This window comes from Hemitrygon akajei, chromosome 4, assembly GCF_048418815.1.
Source record: "Hemitrygon akajei chromosome 4, sHemAka1.3, whole genome shotgun sequence".
Lineage (NCBI taxonomy): Eukaryota > Metazoa > Chordata > Chondrichthyes > Myliobatiformes > Dasyatidae > Hemitrygon > Hemitrygon akajei.
Window position 1 is genome coordinate 152,751,183 of NC_133127.1, and position 19,858 is coordinate 152,771,040.

Sequence of the window (19,858 nt, forward strand, 5' to 3'; positions counted from 1 at the left end):
CGAGCTGAACTGATTGATCTGTATAAAACCAGATGGTGTATATATAGCAGAAAATACTAGTACAGGCTGTATTAATATTAGTATTATGTATACAGTACCCACAAAATTTATTTACCCAAATTATTTCAGAATTTTCTGCTTAAAGGACATGCCATCTGTTTGGTACTTCTGTTAAAAGTGCTAGTTTTCTTCCAATTTACAAATTCAAGATTATTCTTTTTATGCCAATCTGAAACCAGTAAATTAAACTGAAAAGACAAGGGACTATACAACATTTATTTTGGTCAATCATGTTAATATCCGCATGCCAGCTATTTATTCCTTGCTTTAATTTTCATGTGAAATTCTTCAACACCTTTATCAGATACACAGCTGGTCCATTTATGTACCATCATATGCATTCCTCTTGTATACTATTTTAAAAAGTTGAATGTAGTTAAGATAGCAATATTTCTCATTATAGAAAACTTTAAATTCTTCTTGCAGTTTTTAAAAGCTACCTAAGTAAATAGGATCACCCACAAAATGCTGGAGGAACTCAGCAGGCCAGACAGCATCTATGGGAAAAAAGTACAGTCAACATTTTGGTCTGAGACCTTTCAGCGGAGTCTCGGCCCAAAACCTCAACTGTACTTTTTTCCATAGATGCTGCCTGACCTGCTGAGTTACTCTAGCCTTTTGTGTGTGTTGCTTGAATTTCCAGCATCTGCAGATTTTCTCTTGTTTGTAATAGTAAATAGGATGCCTAATATTGGGATTTTTGGTCATATTGGTATTGGACATCATAACCTCCTTACTGCCCTAGGTATTCTCATTTAATGCTCACAGTTTTTTTTTGTGACCTCCATCATTAACATCATCATTATTAAAATGCTCTATCTCACTGTTGTGGTTCACCATTACCCTGCATTATGCTTGCTCTAAATATATTTGGAGAAATTGTAATTTCAGTTTTCTGCATGATCTAGAAGAATAGTTTTAGTATATGTAGATTTTGACTGTTGGTTAAGATAAAATATTGTTTGTAAATTTGTACAAAACCTGACTAAAAGTGATTTGAGAAATTCTGAAGTATACTGCAAATTGTACTGTATATCAAAATACTGCATATTGTTTAAGAAATTATTGAGTTTCAGTTTTGTAATATCCAGTTAAAGGCTGTAGCCATGTTACTGTTTCCCTTACAGAGCCATGTTTGAAGTTCACATGAGGGAAAGGGATGATGGGAGTGTAAAAATCACTAATTTGTCTCCGGAGGCTGTGAAGGCATTTCTGGATTTTGCTTACACAGGACACGCAGAGATTTCTGAGACCAATGTTGAAATGTTCTTTCAGATGTCTTCATTTCTTCAAGTATCATTACTAGCTAAAGCCTGCAGTGAATTTCTTATCAAAACCCTTGATCTCACCAATTGCTTACAACTTTTGTCTTTGTCTGAAAGTTATGGTTCTACTGCTTTGTACAATCATGCTTTGTTATTTGTAGTGCAGCATTTTGCTCTGCTGTTAAAATCAAATGACTTTTTAGAAATGAATGCTGGACTGCTAGAAAAATGCCTTGAAGCAGATGCATTGAATGTCCCTGATGAGGACACTGTTCTAAATGCCCTTCTTCTCTGGACTCGATATGATGCTGATTCAAGAGAAAAACATTTGCCTCAGCTGATTAATCTGGTAAGGTTACATCAGTTATCCGAAGAAACCCTGGAGGATTTTATGAAATCTGAAAGTTTATTACTAAATAATCCTAAATGTATAGAATCCATTAATGATGCTCTCAACAAACTTAAGGAGTTTAATGGGCTCTTTCCTGATGCAAGACCATCTACAACAGAGAAATACATATTTGTTCACAAAACAGAAGAAACCAGTATGGTTAAACATACATTTTGTTATAACATTGAGAGTGATACGTGGAAAGAATTGCCTGCTACAAATATTATTGATTTTCCTGGATCAAGTTTGGTCACCTTTGGAGAAAAAATATTTATTACTGGAGGATGTAATGTTAGTTGCAGTAGATCCATACGACTCCATATTGCAGAAAGGTGTCATGATGCAACTGATCAGTCGTGGTGCTATTGTCCGAGGACCAACAATTTCAATGCAGTTTCATCAATGAAAAACTCTCGGACCATGCACACATCAGTTATTGCAATGAACCAGCTTTTTGTAGTAGGTGGGAAAACCAGAGGAGCAAGAGAAATCCGGACTCTTTTAAATGTTGAAGCTTACAATCCTCTTACCAAAGAATGGAGATCAGTGAGCCATTTGCCAAGAGGGATTTATTATCCAGAAGCAAGTGCCTGCAATGACATTATATATGTCCTTGGATCTGAGGTAGAAATAGCTGATGTGTTCAATCCATCATTAGATTGTTTCTTCAAATACAATGTATCTTCTGATCAATGGTCAGAACTTGTTGCAGAATTTGGCCAGTTTTTTCATGCTACTCTAGTGAAAGCTGTCCCAGTAAACTGCACCTTGTATATTTGTGATCTTTCTACTTACAAAGTCTATAGTTTTTGTCCGGATACCTGTGTTTGGAAAGGTGAGGGCTCATTTGAATGTGCAGGTTTCAATGCTGGAGCTGTTGGGATTGCAGACAAAATTTATATTTTGGGTGGGGATTATGCTCCTGATGAAATTACAGATGAGGTACAAGTGTACCACAGTAGTAGATCTGAATGGGAGGAAGTATCTCCAATGCCCAGGGCTTTAACAGAGTTTCATTGTCAAGTGATTCAGTTCAATAGATATCAAGATCCTTGGAAAGCTCAATTATAATCACTGTTGTTAATTGACAAATTATTTAGTCCAACTATTTATTTAAATTCTATTTTTTTAATTTAAACTCTTTTTAACTTAAAATATTAATTTCCAAGCATACCTTTTCTTTCCCCCATGGCTTTTTGTGGCAATTCAATTTTTCTTACTAAGACCAGTTTCAAAATTCCTGATTTTATTTAATTACTTGAATATTCAATTCATTGGGTTCTGTGTCTGGAGTCAGATGTATGCTTCTACACTGACAGAGAATTCTGATTTCCAGCTCAGACCTTTGACTGTTTAGTACAATAACTTAACCACTTTACTGCAATACTTCTTGGATAGAGGCTAGAATTTGATTCCATGTACACAGTACATGTTGGTTCCTTATCCAGTGATCTATCTTCAACTTGAGTTCTATGTCATTAATTTTTACAGGTCCATTGACAGTGTTTAATCCTTTTCTTATTTGAAGTACTTTTTCATGCATTTTGTAACATACATCAGTGGAGCGCAGTGAATAGCTATTCTCCCTTGGCATGGGAACAATATGGGGTTAATTTCATTGTTTCCAACATCATAAGAGCATATTGACTTTCAAGCATAAATAATAAACATTATTAATGAGTAAACACTTGTTCACAGTTGTGATGTATAGCCCCCCCAACCTGCCCTCTGATATTTTAGGCAAGTGTTACGAATGCATTTCAAAAAGGAATGTTCATTCACCGATTTAAAAAATGATGGCTGGTTGTGTGTATTTGTAAGGCTTTCAATGATCCGCAAAATGAATTCTCTGATTCTGTGACATATCAGTGGTGCTCCTGGTGAGCCTCTTAAAGGCAAAAGTATGCATTTTCATTCTTTAGAATGGCACTGGGATCTCTAAAGAATTGATTATGAAACTGTCTAGGAGATGGCTGACATTATCATATGCTTGCAGCTGTGTTCTGAGTACACAAGTTCAATGCCACAAGGGCTTGATAACTTGATAAAGCCATCAAAAAGCAGTGAATATATTTTTGTCTTTGTATTTGACTTGCAGTACCTTTTGTGTTTAAGCGTATATGTGGCCATCACTCCACTTACTTCTCTCCATTTAAAAGACCATAAGGCATGGGAGCAGAATTAAACCATTTGACCCATCGGGTCTGCTCTTTCATTAAATCATGGCTGATCCTTCTTTTCCCCTTTTCAGCCCCACTGCCCAGCCTCCTCCCTGTAGCCTTTGATGCCGTCCCCAATCAAGAATCTTCCATGCTCTGCCTTAAATGCACCCAATGACCTGGCCTCTATAGATGCCTATGGTTATACATTCCACAAATTCACCGTCCTCTGACTAAAGAAATTTCTGTACATCTCTGTTTTATGTGTGCGCGCCTCTACCCTGAGGTAGTGCCCTTTTGTCCTAGACTCTCCCGCCATGGGGAACATCCTTTCCACATCTACTCTGTTTCAGCCTTTCAACGAGATCCCCCCCGATCTTTCTAAATTCCAGTGAGTACAGACCCAGAGCTGTCAAACATTCCTCGTATGATAATCCTTTCATTCCTGGAATCATCCTTGTGAACCTCCTCTGACCCTCTCTAATGCCAGCACATCTGAGGAGCCCAAAACTGTTCACAATACTCAAGGTGAGGCCTCACCAGTACCTTATAAAGCCTCAGCATCACATCCCTGCCCTTGTATTCTACACCTCTTGAAATGAATGCTAACATTGCATTTGCCTTCCTTACCACTGGTTCAACCTGCAAGTTAACCTTTAGGGTGTTCTGCACAAGGACTCACAAGTCCCTTTACATCTCAAATTTTTGGATTTTCTCCCCATTTAGAAAATAGTCTCCACATTTATTTCTTCTACCAAAGTGCACGACAGTACATTTTCTAACATTGCAATTCATTTGCCACTTTTATGCCCATTCTCCTAATCTGTCTAAGTTCTTCTGCAGCCTACCTGTTTCCTCAACACTACCTGTCCCTCCACCCATCTTTGTATCATCTGCAAACTTGGCAACAAAGCCATCTATTCCATCATCTAAATCATTGATATACAGCATAAAAAGAAGTGGTCCCAACACCAAACCCTGCGGAACACCACTAGTCACTTGCAGCCAACCAGAAAAGGATCCTTTTATTCCCACTCGCTGCCTCCTACCAATCGGCCAATGCTCTAACCGTGCCAGTAACTTTCCTGTAATGCCATGGGCTCTTAACTTGGTAAGCAACCTCAGGTATGGTACCTTGTCAAAGGCCTTCTGAAAGTCCATATTTACAACAGCCTCTGCATTCCCTTTATCTATCTTATATGTAATCTCCTCAAAGAGTTCCAACAGATTCATCAGGTAAGATTATTTTCCCTTAAGAAAACCATGCTGACTTTGTCCTATGTCACCACGTACTCCATAACCTTATTCTCAACAATTGACTCCAACTACTTCCCAACCACTGAGGTCAGGCTAACAGGTCTATAATGTCCTTTCTGCTGTCTTCCTCCTTTCTTTAAGAGTGGAGTGACATTTGTAATTTTCCAGTCCTCTGGCACCATGCTAGAGTCCAATAATTTTTGAAAGATCGTTACTAATACCTCCACGATCTCTACCACTTTCCTCTTTCAGAACCCTAGGGTGCAGTTCATCCTTGCGCAAGGGTGACTTGCATACCTTTAAATCTTTCAGCTTTTTGAGCACCTTCTCCCTTGTATTAGTAACTGCACTCACTTCTCTTTTCCTCATGCACTTCAACATCTGGCTCACTGCTAGTGTCTTCCATAGTGAGGACTGATGCAAAATACTCATTTATTTCATCTGGTCTAGTCTGTCATTGTACCAGCACTTTACCCTATTCCAGTCACCTGTTGCAGATGGTCTCACATTATGTGTCAAAAGGTAGTCTTTGTTCACTTGACTGCAAATGGAAACTATTCTTGTTTATGGAATTTACTCATTTGCTTCTCACTGAAGCCCCACCATTGCACATGAATAGCTCTCCCATTCTTCTCTCAGCTTGTACTTCATTCCAGCATGCACACTAAATGAATTTGCTTCAGAGATGTACAACTCCTCACAAGGTAGTTCTTCACAAGTATGTGCGAACATTCCAACTCATTGAAGGAAAAGAATTTCAATCTTGAAGCATGTTGACCTTTTCTGATTATCAATGAAAAACGTCAGTGACAAGCAGCTCATAGCAAAACTCAGCAAGTTTGCTTTTCACATTTGTTCTTTTACCAACTAACATTTCTGTGCTGCCAGTCATCTGTATAACTTTTTCCAAAACAGATGAACACGTTCTCCCTTTGTATTTGTTGCCAAGATTCAGAGCCTTGAAGGAAATCAGTCATCAAAAGGGGGCACTGTTGTACTTTGGAGGCACCAACATGTGAACTAACACTTCAGATAAATTTATGGTGATTTATAGAACATAGGTAGAACACATGCTAGTGAAAAGAATAGCTGAGGATATGGTTCATTATGGTAAAATCTGGGTGTTTAGATCTTTTCTCTAAAGTAAAAGAGTGGTGACTTCAAAGGTTTGTCTAATAGGAAGAAAATTGTTTGAAATTACTGGTGGTATTATAAAATATCTCTCATTTGATACAGTTTTTCAAAACAGCATATGATCTTTGTGGATGCCACAGCTGGCTCCTCTAGGTAGGAGACAGTGGCTTTACACTTTGATTTCCATCAGTTTGATTTTATTCATTCACTTACTCTGTAGTATCCACAAACTTTAAAATGCTGATGTTAACAAACCTATGCTTTGTGTTCTGTACAAAAGAGGAAGGTGGTACATTTGTCAATAAATAGAGGTTTCATATTGTGCAGTGTATGGACTTTGATAAATGATTATTAATACAGGTGTATATATTTGCATGGGGAACATTACACAAGAAAAAAAGGTAACTAACAGTTACTAAGTTGTTTTCTTACTTCATCCGACCCACTAAATTTATTATCCTTGAGCCCTTTTTTATTGGATTTTTTTTTTGCTGGTTCCTTTTTCTTTCTTTGTTGAGCTACTAAATTGGTCTGTAAACATGTTGAGTTCTCTTCATGGTCCACACTGAAGAAATACAGTGTTCTGTCGAGGTACTGAAAGCTCTGTTTCAGGATGACATTTGTGTGCTGTTCCTATAGTGTTCGATGTGGTGCTTTTTGTCTATCCCGTCAGTCAGAAATGTTCCTTCAAAGAAATGATGAAGAATCTGTACCAAGGGATTAACCCCCTATTGTTTGGTAATAATGTGCCTTTCATTGGATTGACAAAATTTATATGCATCATGTTTGCTGCCATAGATACGTATTTTCATTCATTCATTTCTCATTATGTGGGAAGCATTGACGAGGCCAGGGTTTACTGCTTATTTATAATTGCCCTGGAGAAAGGTGGTGGAATGCCACCTTTCTGAATAACAGCAGTCTTCCCGGTGAAGGTAGATACAATGCTGTCGGATTTAGACCCAGTGACAATGGATCTTAATAGTATTTTCACAAATTAGAATGGTATATGATTTGAAGGGAAACTTGCAGGTGATATTCCCAAGTTCTTTCTCTTCTTTATTTTCATTTTGATGTAGGTCATCTGTTTGGAAGGTGTTGGAGTATTGTAAGTGAGTAACTGCAGTGCTGTTTGTACATACAGTTGGCCCTCCTTATCCACGAATTCCACATCCACGAATTCAATCAACCACGAATCGCGAAAACCCAGAAGTGCTCTTCCAGCACTTGTTGTTCAAGCATGTACAGACTTTTTTCCTTGTCATTATTCCCTAAACAATGCAATATAACAACTATTTTACATAGCATTTACATTGTATTAGGTATTATAAGTAATCTAGAGATGATTTAAAGTATACAGGAGGATGTGCGTGGGTTATCGTGGATCGGGACTGATAAAGATCGGAAGTTCTCTTACTAAGTAAGTCGGAACAGGTACATCCGGTATTATTTAGTGTCAGTTAGTCAAACGTTTGCATTCGTATATAGTATATATTTTCCCTTTCTATGCATATAAAACACTTAAGAACGTAAGTTTCAACACTGGACTCGGGAAGTTTCTGAGTTCGATCCAGTGACAGATCGCTATGGAGTGAGTGTGCTCTCCACTGTGCCGGGTTGATGTGGAGGATCAAAAACCCAAAACTCCAAAACCCAATAATTAAACCACTGTGTTGCTTAGTAATAATTGTAGCTTTCATCGGGGCAGGGCCTTTCTCACTTTATCCTTTAAGATTATTCTGATCGTTGACCGATGTAGCCTAACGCTTTTCCAATGACCGATGGCATTTCACCTCTTTCCGATCGCTTTATTATTTCCACTTTATTTTCAATTGTGATCGGGATTATTTTCTGAACAGAAACACTGTGGATTCAGATCTCTGCCGCTGGGTCTTAATGTCCACCGCACTGAGACAGGTTAAATAAGGTCTGGGGTTCTGCTGGGTCCTAAGGTCCACCGCATTGAGACAGCTTGAATAAGGGACTTGAGCATCCGCGAATTTTGGTATCCGCGAGGGGTCCAGGAACCAAACCCTCGCAGATAAGGAGGGCCGAATGTAGTACACACGGCAGCTACTGAACAAGAGTAGAAAGAATGAATATTTAAGATGGTGAATAGGTGTCAATTAAGAGGCTGTTGAATTCTTTATATTGCTAAAATTGCATTCATCCAGGGTGTGACTTGTGCTCACTTCTCTCAACTTACTTCTTGAGTTCTACTTTTTGGTCATATTTAGGTTTGTGGTGATGTCTCAGCCAAGTGGTCCCAGAAACTCTACTAAGCATTGGCGAGCAACTTATTTTGTAAGAGTAATTGTACTGTCAGTCACCCCATCTATCGCACTTTTCCTTTTGAAGAATGCTTTCTGATCCTGTAACCTCACTGCCATAAGAAGTGAATTGAAATAATGTAGCTGAAGGCTAGCTTCTAAAATGAGGGTGATTCTTGGGGAAGTCAAGATGGATCATTTATTGTCCACTTTTGGTTTAACATGTTGCAAATGCTTCAGTGTTGACATTACAACTTGCAAGCTGGCAATAAAACAGTTGTTCTTTAAAAAGGATTACCCTTTTGTTTTGAGGAATGGCAGTGCATGATGATCTTGTGTGCAGTCATTTGTAATTTGTTTCCAAGAACCTCTGAAATTCCAAGAATTTCAGTTCCAGAATTTGTAACTGCTGACTAAAGGGGAATTTGATGTACTTACTAATTTTTATGTAAAGTACACTCATTTGTTTGTTGCAGTTACATTTAGGGCTATGGTTACATTAACACCCACAGCTAAAAAACATTGGCAGCTGAAGACATGGCTATTTGTTCTATTTTAGAAGGCTGCATTAGTCAGTTGCAGTTTATTTTGAAAGTCACAGTACAATACGAAACTTCTATGAACTAAACATAAGCAATCTCTGTTCTACATATTCCATGTTCACCACAGCAAACCTGCAAAAACTTATTGCCTTCATTTCCAATCAGTGCTATACAGTATATCAGTTTCCTTTCTTTCCCATCTTAAGGATGATTTAAATACCCACATTTCTAGACTTTCATTACTACAAAGTAAAAGTAAAGTTAAATAAGGAATGAAGCAGCAAAGAAACTTTTAAAAGCTCCACTTTCTGTCAGATTCCTGGTGTATATGTTCCTTTAAAAATTGTAACCATTTATCGTTTGCACTTGGCATCATCGAATTTTATTGAGTGCATTTATCATTCAGCACAACTTGATGTGATGAGTCAGATTAGTATTTAAATATAAAAATAAGCAGCTTCAGGAGAGCACCTGATATTTCTTCAAAATAATGTGAATGTTTAATTCTCAAGATCTTGATAGCTATCTGAGAGTTACAATTCTATACAGTAACTTTTTATCACTAATTTTTATTGCAACACCAACAAATTACATTCAATACAACCAGTTGCCGATTACATTTTGAATGTTTAACCCAGCCACCCCCAACCTTCATCCCCATTCCCCTCTCCACCCTTCTCTCTCCCCCCAGCCCATCCCCTCCACCAACCAACTGAATAGTAGTGCATACACAGACAGAGCATTCCTATTTTAACAGAGGATCTTTTAAGTTAGATATCAAATTTGTCCACATTAAGATTGTGTTTGGTCGTGCATCATTTACTCTTGCTGATGATAATTCCAGGTAAGAAATGTCCGAAAAGCTCCGAAGCCAGTGAGTACTTGAAATATCATGAGATTTCCAACACTGGACTACAGTCTTCTTAGCTGCAGTCAGGCCTGTCAGTCAGATTTTGCGGTCGTCATTTAGAAGATGTACAGCGAGGTCCATTGGTAATTGTACCCCCATTAGTTCTGTAAGAGTACTGATAGCCTTCCCCACAAACCAAAAACCCCTGGACGTTCCCATACAATGTATATAAATGAGCCAACGGTTTTCTGGGGGCAAAATGAGCAATATGGGTCAGGAACCAGTCCCATTTGGTGTCTAATTCTCGGTGTTAGATATGCTGTATGACAAAATTTCAAGTGTATATACCAATGATTTGGGTTTTTCGAAGCACTGGCAGCATTATACCAAATCGCATCCCAGTCTAAGTCTTGTCCCGATTCAGGTATGTCCCTATCCCAGGCTTTCATTCCTGATGTGGGCATATATTTCTGGGAGTTTAATTTATCATAGATATATGACACTATCTGTCTTGGAAAACTCTGTACCCAACTTAAAATGGAGTGGTCCTTTAAATCTGACCCCCAGGGAACCCCGTAGGCTCTACAAACTGATCTTACTCTAAAGTAGAAGAACAGAGAGTGTTTATCAATATTATATCGAGATACCAGTTCTTGAAAGCTAAGGGTAGTACTTGCCCCATTAATATCTTGAAGAGTAGTAATACCTTTATCTTCCCAAGTTCTGTTAGTGAATGGTTTCCCTCAGATAGAAAATGATTATTGTTGCATAACGGAGATGATTTGCACCATACGCTTTTAAATTTTAGGAATTTTTTCTGCTGTTTACAGTAACTTTTTATAAATGTGCATGCACATTGCATATCTTTGAAAATTGCTGCAATTTATATAGCACTTCCGACAAAAACAAAATACCATATGGCATGTCAGATCATTAAAAGACACAATTAACACCAAACAACATAAGGCAGTATTAGGAACTTTAGAAGAAAGGTTTAAGGAGAGATTACAGATCTCATTACTTGTGTACAGCATTTAGTGGTAGAGCATTAAATATCAGGGGCATGTTTTTTTTAAAAAAATGAGGAGAACTAGAAATATCACCAGGCTGGAGTAAGTCACAAACATTAAGAAGGAAAATCAGGATGAGAATTCTGGATCAGAAGCTAGGATATTCTGGAGACAATAGAGGTGTGAATTAGGACAGGCTCAATTTTGATCTCAGGTTTACAGAGAGTACATAAATTGATTTGAACATAATCTTAAAATTCTGCATGGTTAAATATTACTACAAATTGTCGTCTGTATTTTATATCATAACTTGTAAAATCTATAGAAGCGTTAAGAACTGATGAATAAAAAATGAACAAGGTCAAAAGAAATGTGGAGATTTTAATTTAATTTTCACTTTAGGCAGAATGAAACATTTGGTTAAGGACTGGCACTAGTTGAGTTAATAGACAGCTATCAGTTTTCTCTCCAGCCCTACAGGAAGTAAACACTAACAATCATCTCATGTTCTTGATAATTATTGTTTGTTTGTTTATTTACTATTAAATATATACATATAAGCAATAAAATAAGCATGCTGATAAAATAAGCAAGATTGTGGACAGCGAAGAAGACTATCATGGTTTGCAGCAGGATCTGGACCAGCTGGAGAACTGGGCTGAAAAAATGGCAGATGGAATTTAATGCAGACAAGTTGGAGTTCTTGCACTTCAGTAGGACCAACCAAGGAGTGCAGTAGAACAAAGGGATCTGGAAATACAGGTCCATAAATCATTGAAGGTGGTGTTACAGATAGATAGGGTCATAAAGAAAGCTTTTGGCACACTGGTTGTCATAAATCAAAGTATCGAATACAGGAGATGGGATGTTTTATTGAAATTGTATAAGACATTGTGTGCCTTGGTCACATTGTTAGAACTTTATTCCTGGAGCATAGAAGATTGAGAGGAGATTTGATAGAGGTGTACAAATTTATGAGGGGTATAGATAGGGTAAATGCAAACAGGCTTTTTCCACTGGGGTTGGATGGGACTACAACTAGAGGTCATAGGTTAAGGGTGGGAGGTGAAAAGTTTAAGGGGAACATGAGTGGAAGCTTTCTTACTCAGGGTTGTGAGAGTGTGGAATAAGCTGCCAGCTCAAGTGGTGCATATAGGATATGGAGGTCTATGGTCCCGATGCAGGTTGATGTGAATAGACAGTTTAAATGGTTTGACACAGACTAGATGGACCAAAGGGCCTGTTTCTGTTGTATTTTTCTGGTACTCTGACTATTATTATTGTTATTTATTTTATTTCTTTTTGTATTTGTTCAGTTTGTTGTCTTTTACACATTGGTTGTTTGTCCTGTTGCGTTATGGTCTTTAATTGGTTCTATTGTGTTTCTTGTATTTACTGTGATTGCCCACAAGAAAATGAATCTCAGGGTTGTATATGGTGACATATATGTACTGTGATAATAAATTTACTTTGAACACTGATAACTTTGGTCCATATTGTTGCTTGGAAACTCAGTGGAGTTTTCACAATTTCCTACTAGTAACTTTGGAAGCCTTGAGTTGCTTTGTTAATGGCCATTGAGGTCACTTCTTCAGACATGTCCTGAAGATGTACTTGTGAATTCTGGAACCCTAGCTGAAATTTTAACTATCTAAACATAACTAGCTGAAAATGAAATCATGTTTTTCAAGTAATTTTAATAAAAAATGCATCATTATCATTATAATTGGTGTTTTGTTCTTTAAGTTTAGATATATGAACAATTTCTTCTTTACAAAGTGCAGTTCTGTTCTTTGCATATCATCAATGATACTATAGCAATGATGGAAGGGAGCTGAAAATACATAAAGAGTAATATACCAGACAGAAAGCAATGGGTAACATAGTGACAAAACTAATAGAGCCAGTGCCTGATTGCTCCAAAGATCTGGGTTCAATTCTGATGATGTTCTTGTTCTAATATTCCTGTGACTATCTCAATTTCCTATTTCCTTCCACCATCCCAACAATATCTGTACTGGTAAATTACCCTCAGTGTGTTGGTGGATGGTAAAAGCTTGAGGAAATGTGAAATGAATGTTTACAGGAAAAAGTAGTAGATGAATGGGTTTGCTGTGTAATCTGCCTTTGATTGAATGAACCAAAATGACCCCCCCCCCTTTAATGTAAAGAAATAAAGTAAATATGACATGGTTTTTTGCTTTCATTTTTAAGGCAAAACAGGTCTGAGAGGTATTTTGCCTTCAATGATGACAAAGATTCTTCATCCTGATTGACTGATAATATTGAACCATAATGATCAGGGAAATGAAGAAGTGTTTTACATGTTGTATTACTACCCAGGAAATTTCATTTTCTGATAAAAGTTTTAAATTACCAATCGTAAAAGGACAATTTCAATCATATTAATATAAAATATTAAAAAATGAAATGTAGTCATTATACATGTGTTTTTGTGAGCAAATGAACATTAACATTGATAAATAGTAGTCCTCTACATATGAAGGTTATTTACAATAGCAGTAGCTAGCAACTTTATTATCTGTGAATGTCAAAAATGAAAGCTCAGGTTTACATCTAGTTTAGAATATAAAAAGGCTGAACAGTTTAAAATGATGTTTACTAGTAGAATCGCAATTTTTTGTTAAGCAGTAGTGTTTTGTAACATATGAATGCAATTGCAAGTACAGAAATGCTTCCCCAATGCAATCCACTGTAAAATTGCTGCAACCAAATACAAAGGGTTATTGCTACTATCTTCCTCAAGGTGACTTTTTAACAGTGAGCTTCCAAATCAAATATTGAATTGACTGCACTGTTCTATGCATAGATCTTTCATACCGTTTTGGAATACAATGTTATTGTGAGCACACACAAAATGCTGGAGGAACTCAACAGATCAGGCAGCATCTATGGAAAAGTACAGTCAGTGTTTCAGGCCAAGACCCTATGAAGTGTCCTTCTGAAGTGTCTGGGCCCAAAATGTCAACTGTACTCTTTTCCATAGATGCTGCCTGGCCTGCTGAGTTCCTCAAGCAATTTGTGTGTGTTGCTTGGATTTCCAGCATCTGCAAATTTTCTTTTGAAGTTGTAGTGAACCCTTCCTTACATCAATGTATATTTCCAATGAATGTGATGGAAATTCCATTTGAAATGAGTGTACAATGATACAACTAATGTATAAACTAGCATGTTATTTCAGCTAATGCTTTTAAAAAGTGATTTGGGACATATATGCTTTAAATTGATGCAGTTGTGTTTTAACTGGAATATTTGATAAAGCTGAAAATGAAGTCGCTCCTATCTAAGAAGCAACTTGGATCTGCTTCAGTTTGCTTCACGTCACAACAGGTCAACAGCAGATGCCATTTCATTGGTTCTTCACTCAACCCTGGAACATCTGAACAGTGAAGATGCCTACATTAGGATACTCTTCATTGACTACAGTAAGTATCAAGACCTTGGCCTCAACACCTTGTGTAACTGGAACCTCGATTTACTCACTTGCAGACCCAGTCAGTTTGAATTGGCAACAACATCTCCTCCACAGTCACCATCAGTACAGTTGCACCACAAGGCTGTGTGCTTAGCTCCCGGCTTTACTCACTTTATACTTATGAATGAGGCTAAGCACAGCTCCAATACCATATTTAGGTTTGTTGATGACACTGCTTTAATTGGCCAAATCAAAGATTTTAAGGGTCAGCATACATGAGAGGGATTGAGAATCTGGCTGAGTGATGCCACAACAATTTTTCACTCAATGTCAGCAAGACCAAGGAACCGATAATTGACTTCAGGAGGAGGAAACTGGAGGTCCATGAGCTAGTCCTCATTGGGGGATTAGAGGAGGACAGGGTCAGAAACTTTTAATTTTCTTGGTGTTATCATTTCCGAGGATCTGTCCTGGGTCCAGCACGCAAGTGCCATTATGAAGAAAGCACAGTAGCACCTCTAAAAAAAATTTGTAAAGATTTAGCATTGCATCTAAAACTTTAACAAACTTTATAAATGCATGGTGGAGAGTATATTGACAGCTTGCATTGTGGCCTGATATGAAAACACAAATGCCCTTGAACAGAAATGCCTACTAAAAGTAGTGGATACAGCCTTGTCCATCACAGGTGAAGCCCTCCCCACCATTGAGTACGTGTACAATAGTGCTGTCGCAGGAAAGCAACATCCCTCATCATGGACCCCCATCATCCAGGCGATTCTTCTCATTGCTACCATCAGGAAGAAAGCACCGCTGTCTCAGGACCCACTCAACTTCACTTGCCCTATCACTGAAATGTTCTAACAACCTATGGATTCACTTTCAAGGACTCTTCATCTCATGTTCTCAATATTGATTGCTTATTTATTATTAATATTGTATTTTTATTCTTCTCAACTCAAGCTAGCAAAACCTGAGGTATGGGCGTAGCCAAGCACACTCACTTCTCAATTGCTGGGAACGTCTGGACTATTCTTTTATTATTATCTTTCTTTTTGTATTTGCACAGTTGGTTGTCTTTTGCACATTGATTGTCTGTCCTGTTGGGTGCAATCCTTCATTGATTCTCTTGTGTTTCTTGTATTTACTGTGAATGCCTGCACAAAAATAAATCTCAGGGTTATATATGTACTTCGATAATAAATTTACTTTGAACTTTGAAAATGATTTGAAATGTCTTTTCTGCTTAAAGTCATCACTAACTTATTAAAAGTGTGCTAAAATCCAATGATAATTAATGTAATCACAGCTCATCCCTTCTGCCTGCATATTCTTCCATACCTATACCTCTCCTGCAGCGCTCCACCCTCACCATTCCCAACACTATACTCCTTGCAGATTTACAAACTCACTCTCTGATCCACATTGACAATTCCTCCATGTCCAGATTCACCCCAATGAACTCTAAGTGTCACAAATGATAACTTTTCTCTAGATCCCTCAAAATAAAAACCGTTAGCCTTCCTAATAAACCTTCAGCAACTAAATGCTATATTTCTGTTTCAGCTAGGAGGGCCTCTAATTCATAGTGCTGTTGGTGTTTGCAGTCCTTTGCCATTTGAAACAACATTTTTGACTCCTTTCCAAAGTGAACAGTTTGGCACACATATATATAGCTAGGGTGCTTACGACTTTTGCACAGTAATATATTTGTCAAAAAGAGCAGTGCAAAATGGCAACAAAATATTTAAATGTGATCGTTTTGGAATTCTGTGTAAAACTATTTAACTTTATTAACCACAATAAAATAAATGAATTACTCAAGTTGTTATCTCCTTAAATTTGCTATTTGGCTTTGAAGAATATGGCAATAAAACTTGTGCTGCACCACCACCTCCCGAAGTTTAATGTATCTGGGATGCTGAAATAAAGCTTATAATAAGTACGGTAATATGCTTTTACACTGGAGTGCATGCTGCATAGTGTAGACCCAAAGAGGATGAAAAATTTTAGGCTGCAGAGCAACAGTAAGATTCAGGAGTTTAGCATGCTGTCAATGCACTCAATTAATAGTGAAGAAGCATGTTCATGTATGTTCTTTCTCACATTGCACCAACTGTCATTTTATTTACCTAATCAAGTCCTGAATGTAATCCAAAGCACACTGTATATTCATGGATCAAGACTGATAATAAACCTATAAAAACTGAAGGATGTATCACTTGCATTTCAATCTTTTTTTTGCTAGTTTTGGGGTCTGACAAGGAAAGTGGAAAGATGTTAGCAATAGTAAAAGGAAGGCCAAAAGAATTGAAAACAGTACTTGGTTTTAAAGCACACTATTAGAGGGTAAGGTTTGAAAATAGTAAAGGAATTTTTCGAGAAGCTGGACTCAAAAGTTGGGTTTATTGTCAAAAGTACTTGTCAGCACAGCTGTAATGAAAAACTAGCAGCATCACGTGCACATAGCGTCAGAAACACATTTCCAAGTAAAGCATAAATTATACACAATTTTACTAGAAAAAATACAATTAGAATTTTTGTAGAAGTCTGGTAATGCAAAGTGTTCATATTGTTGCTATACTGAGATAGTGATTAGGGTTATACAGGTTAACTCAAGAACCAAGTGGTTGAAGCTGTTCTTGAATGTGGTGTTGTGGGACTAAAGTACCCCCTGCCCTATGGTAGCTATAAGTCAACAGTCCTTAAAGGCATTACTGGAAGTTGTTTGAAAACAATCTTGAAAATCTTTTCAGAATTAAAATTTTTTAATTTAAAATTTGAAATGTCCTGACTAGCAAGTTGTATTGATGGCAACTAATGTGGCAAGTATAACTTGCTGATTATTCAAGAGAGGCCCAATGCTGATCTTGACTGGCCTTGATCATAAACAGCATAAGTAATCATAGAATCATCAAATTGAGGTTATTTGGACTTCATATTAATCTCATTTCCTAATTCAGATAACCTTTACCTTCCATGTTCTCCTATTTCTGTCCTTCCAACTCTGGTCCTCCCATTTTTATCATACCCCTCTCCACATCACTGAGGTATCATACCCACACCTCTCCCCAGCACTATCACCTACCAACCTCTGTCTTACACCTCCTCACCCTCTCTTCAAACGGACTATCTTTCCTCACTACTCTCAGTACTGATGCAAGATCTCAACCTGAAACATGGACAATTCCTTTCATCTTACAGAAGCTGTTTGATTCTCTGAGTTCCTCCAGTAATATTTTTCTTTTTTTTTGCTTCAGCTTTCAGCATCAGCGTCTCTGGTGTCGTCCAGTTTTTAGTCCCTAACCTGCAGTGTATGACTGTTCAAGTGATTATGCAGTTTTTTTTTTAAAAATGAGGTTTCCTACCTTTATCATGTATCGGGCAGTGTGTTCCAGATTTCCACCGCTCATTGAGTGAAATGTTCCTAAGCTCTCTACTAATCCATCTATCATTAACAAACCTTTAGTCTATACTAAAGAAAGTAGCTTGTTAACCTGTAACTGCCCTTTTCTTTGTTTGAAAGAATAGAATTGCAACTTTGACATTCTGTTATCCCATCCATAGCTTTCCACCCCAACAACATGTTCGTGAAATTCCTTCACACACTCTTGTACTAACACCCTTCCTACGGTTTGGGTGACCGGAATTATACATAATTACAGTAGTCTAATTATAACTAATTTCCATTGTGACTAATTTCCTGCCAATATTTCCACAATCTCCTATGTACCCAATTAACAACTCCTTTGTACATGCTATTTTCAAGGATTTATTGACATGCAGCCTAAGTACTCTCGAGCCCAGGTGGCTATGACGGTTTCTTAGGCAATGCTGCCTGAGGGCTCGAAGATCATGTGCATTCAACAGTGGTTTCCGACCTTGCCCTTTACGCACTGAGATGTCTCTGAATTCTCTGAATCTTTTCACAATACTATGTACTGTAGATGTTGAAAGACCTAAATTCTCTGTAATCTTGCGTTGGGAAATGTTCCTTTTGAACTGACTAACAATTCTGTCACAAATTTTGGCACAAAGGGGTGAGCCACGACCCATCCTTGCTTGCAAAAACTGAGCCTTTGATGGACGCTACTTTTATACCCAGTTATGATACCTCACCTGCTACCAATAGCCTGCTTAATGTGGAGTCTTCCAAACCGGTGTTACTTGAATATTCTGTGCACTTTTCAGTCTTATTTGAACTCTGTCCCAACTTTTGTTGAGTGTGTTGCAGCCATCAAATTCTAAATTTGTGTATATTTACAAAACACAATTAAGTTGGTCAGTAAAACTATTGAAAATATTTTCTTTGTACTTTTGTCAGTTAAATAAAACTTCACATGAATTAACATATCACAGATTTTTGTTTTTATTGCATTTTGGAAAATATCTCAACTTTTCTGGAAATGGGGTTTGTAGATAAGTCCCCTTGGTCCTGATGGGATGCATCCCAGGATGCTGAAGGAATTGGTGAAGGTTATAGTAGACACGTTGGTAATCATTTATCAAAACTCCATGGGCAGGTCCCGGCAGATTGGAAGACAGCAAATGTTATGCCACTTTTTAAAAAAGGATGTAGGCAAAAGACAGGCAACTATAGGCCAGTTAGCTTAACATCTGTAGTCGGGAAAATGCTTGAAGCTGTCATTAAAGAAGAAATAGTGAAACATTTAGAAGGGAGTGGTTCCATTAGACAGACGCAGCATGGATTCAGAAAAGGCTGTTCCTGTTTGACAAACTTTTTGAAGTTCTTTGAGGACATAATGAGTGCAATGGATAGAGGGGAGCAGGTGGATGTCATATAACCAATAGAAGGCAGAAAGTTGGTATAAGTGGGTGTTTCTCCAGTTGAAGTGTGGTGAGTGGGGTGCTGCAGGGGTCTGTGCTGGGTCTGCAGCTGTTTACTATTTACATTGATGATTTGGAAGAAGGGACTGAGTGTAGCATAGCAAAATTTGCTGATGACACTAAACTGAGCTAATTTTAAGCCCAACTTGTCAAAAACCTTGACAAATTCTAAAGATGTGCGGTGGAAAGTGTATTAACTGGCTGCATTATGGTCTGGTATGGAAACACCAATATCTTGCAGTGGAAAATCATACAAAAGGTAGTGGATTTTGCCTAGTACATCATGGTATAATCTTCCCAACCACTGAGCACATGTATATGAAACACTGTCGTAGATAAGTAACATTTTCACTAAAGATCGTCACCACCCAGAGCATGCTGTTTTCTTGCTGTTGCCATCAGGTAGAAGGTGCAGTACCTCAGGACTCTCACCACCAGGTTCACAAAAAGTTACTACCCTTCAACCATCAGGCTCTTGAACAAAAGAGAATAACTACACTCACCTGTTGAGATGTTCCCAAAACCAATGATCTCACTTTAAAGACACTTGATTTTGTTATTTCATGCTCTCATTATTTATTGTTATTTACTTATAATTGCATTTGCAGTTTGTTGTCTTTTATGCTCATGCTCTTT

General features: G+C 37.6%; 1 protein-coding gene across 1 annotated transcript in view; it reads left to right on the forward strand.

Annotated features, from left to right (window-relative positions):
* Positions 1–15,598, forward strand: part of kbtbd3 (kelch repeat and BTB (POZ) domain containing 3) — a 28,134-nt gene extending 12,536 nt beyond the window's left edge. Inside the window, exon 3 of the mRNA XM_073043645.1 lies at positions 1,188–15,598. Coding sequence (XP_072899746.1) covers positions 1,188–2,787 — 1,600 coding nt within the window. The 3' untranslated portion in view covers positions 2,788–15,598. The remainder of the gene's footprint in view (positions 1–1,187) is intronic.
* The last annotated feature ends 4,260 nt before the right edge of the window (positions 15,599–19,858 follow it).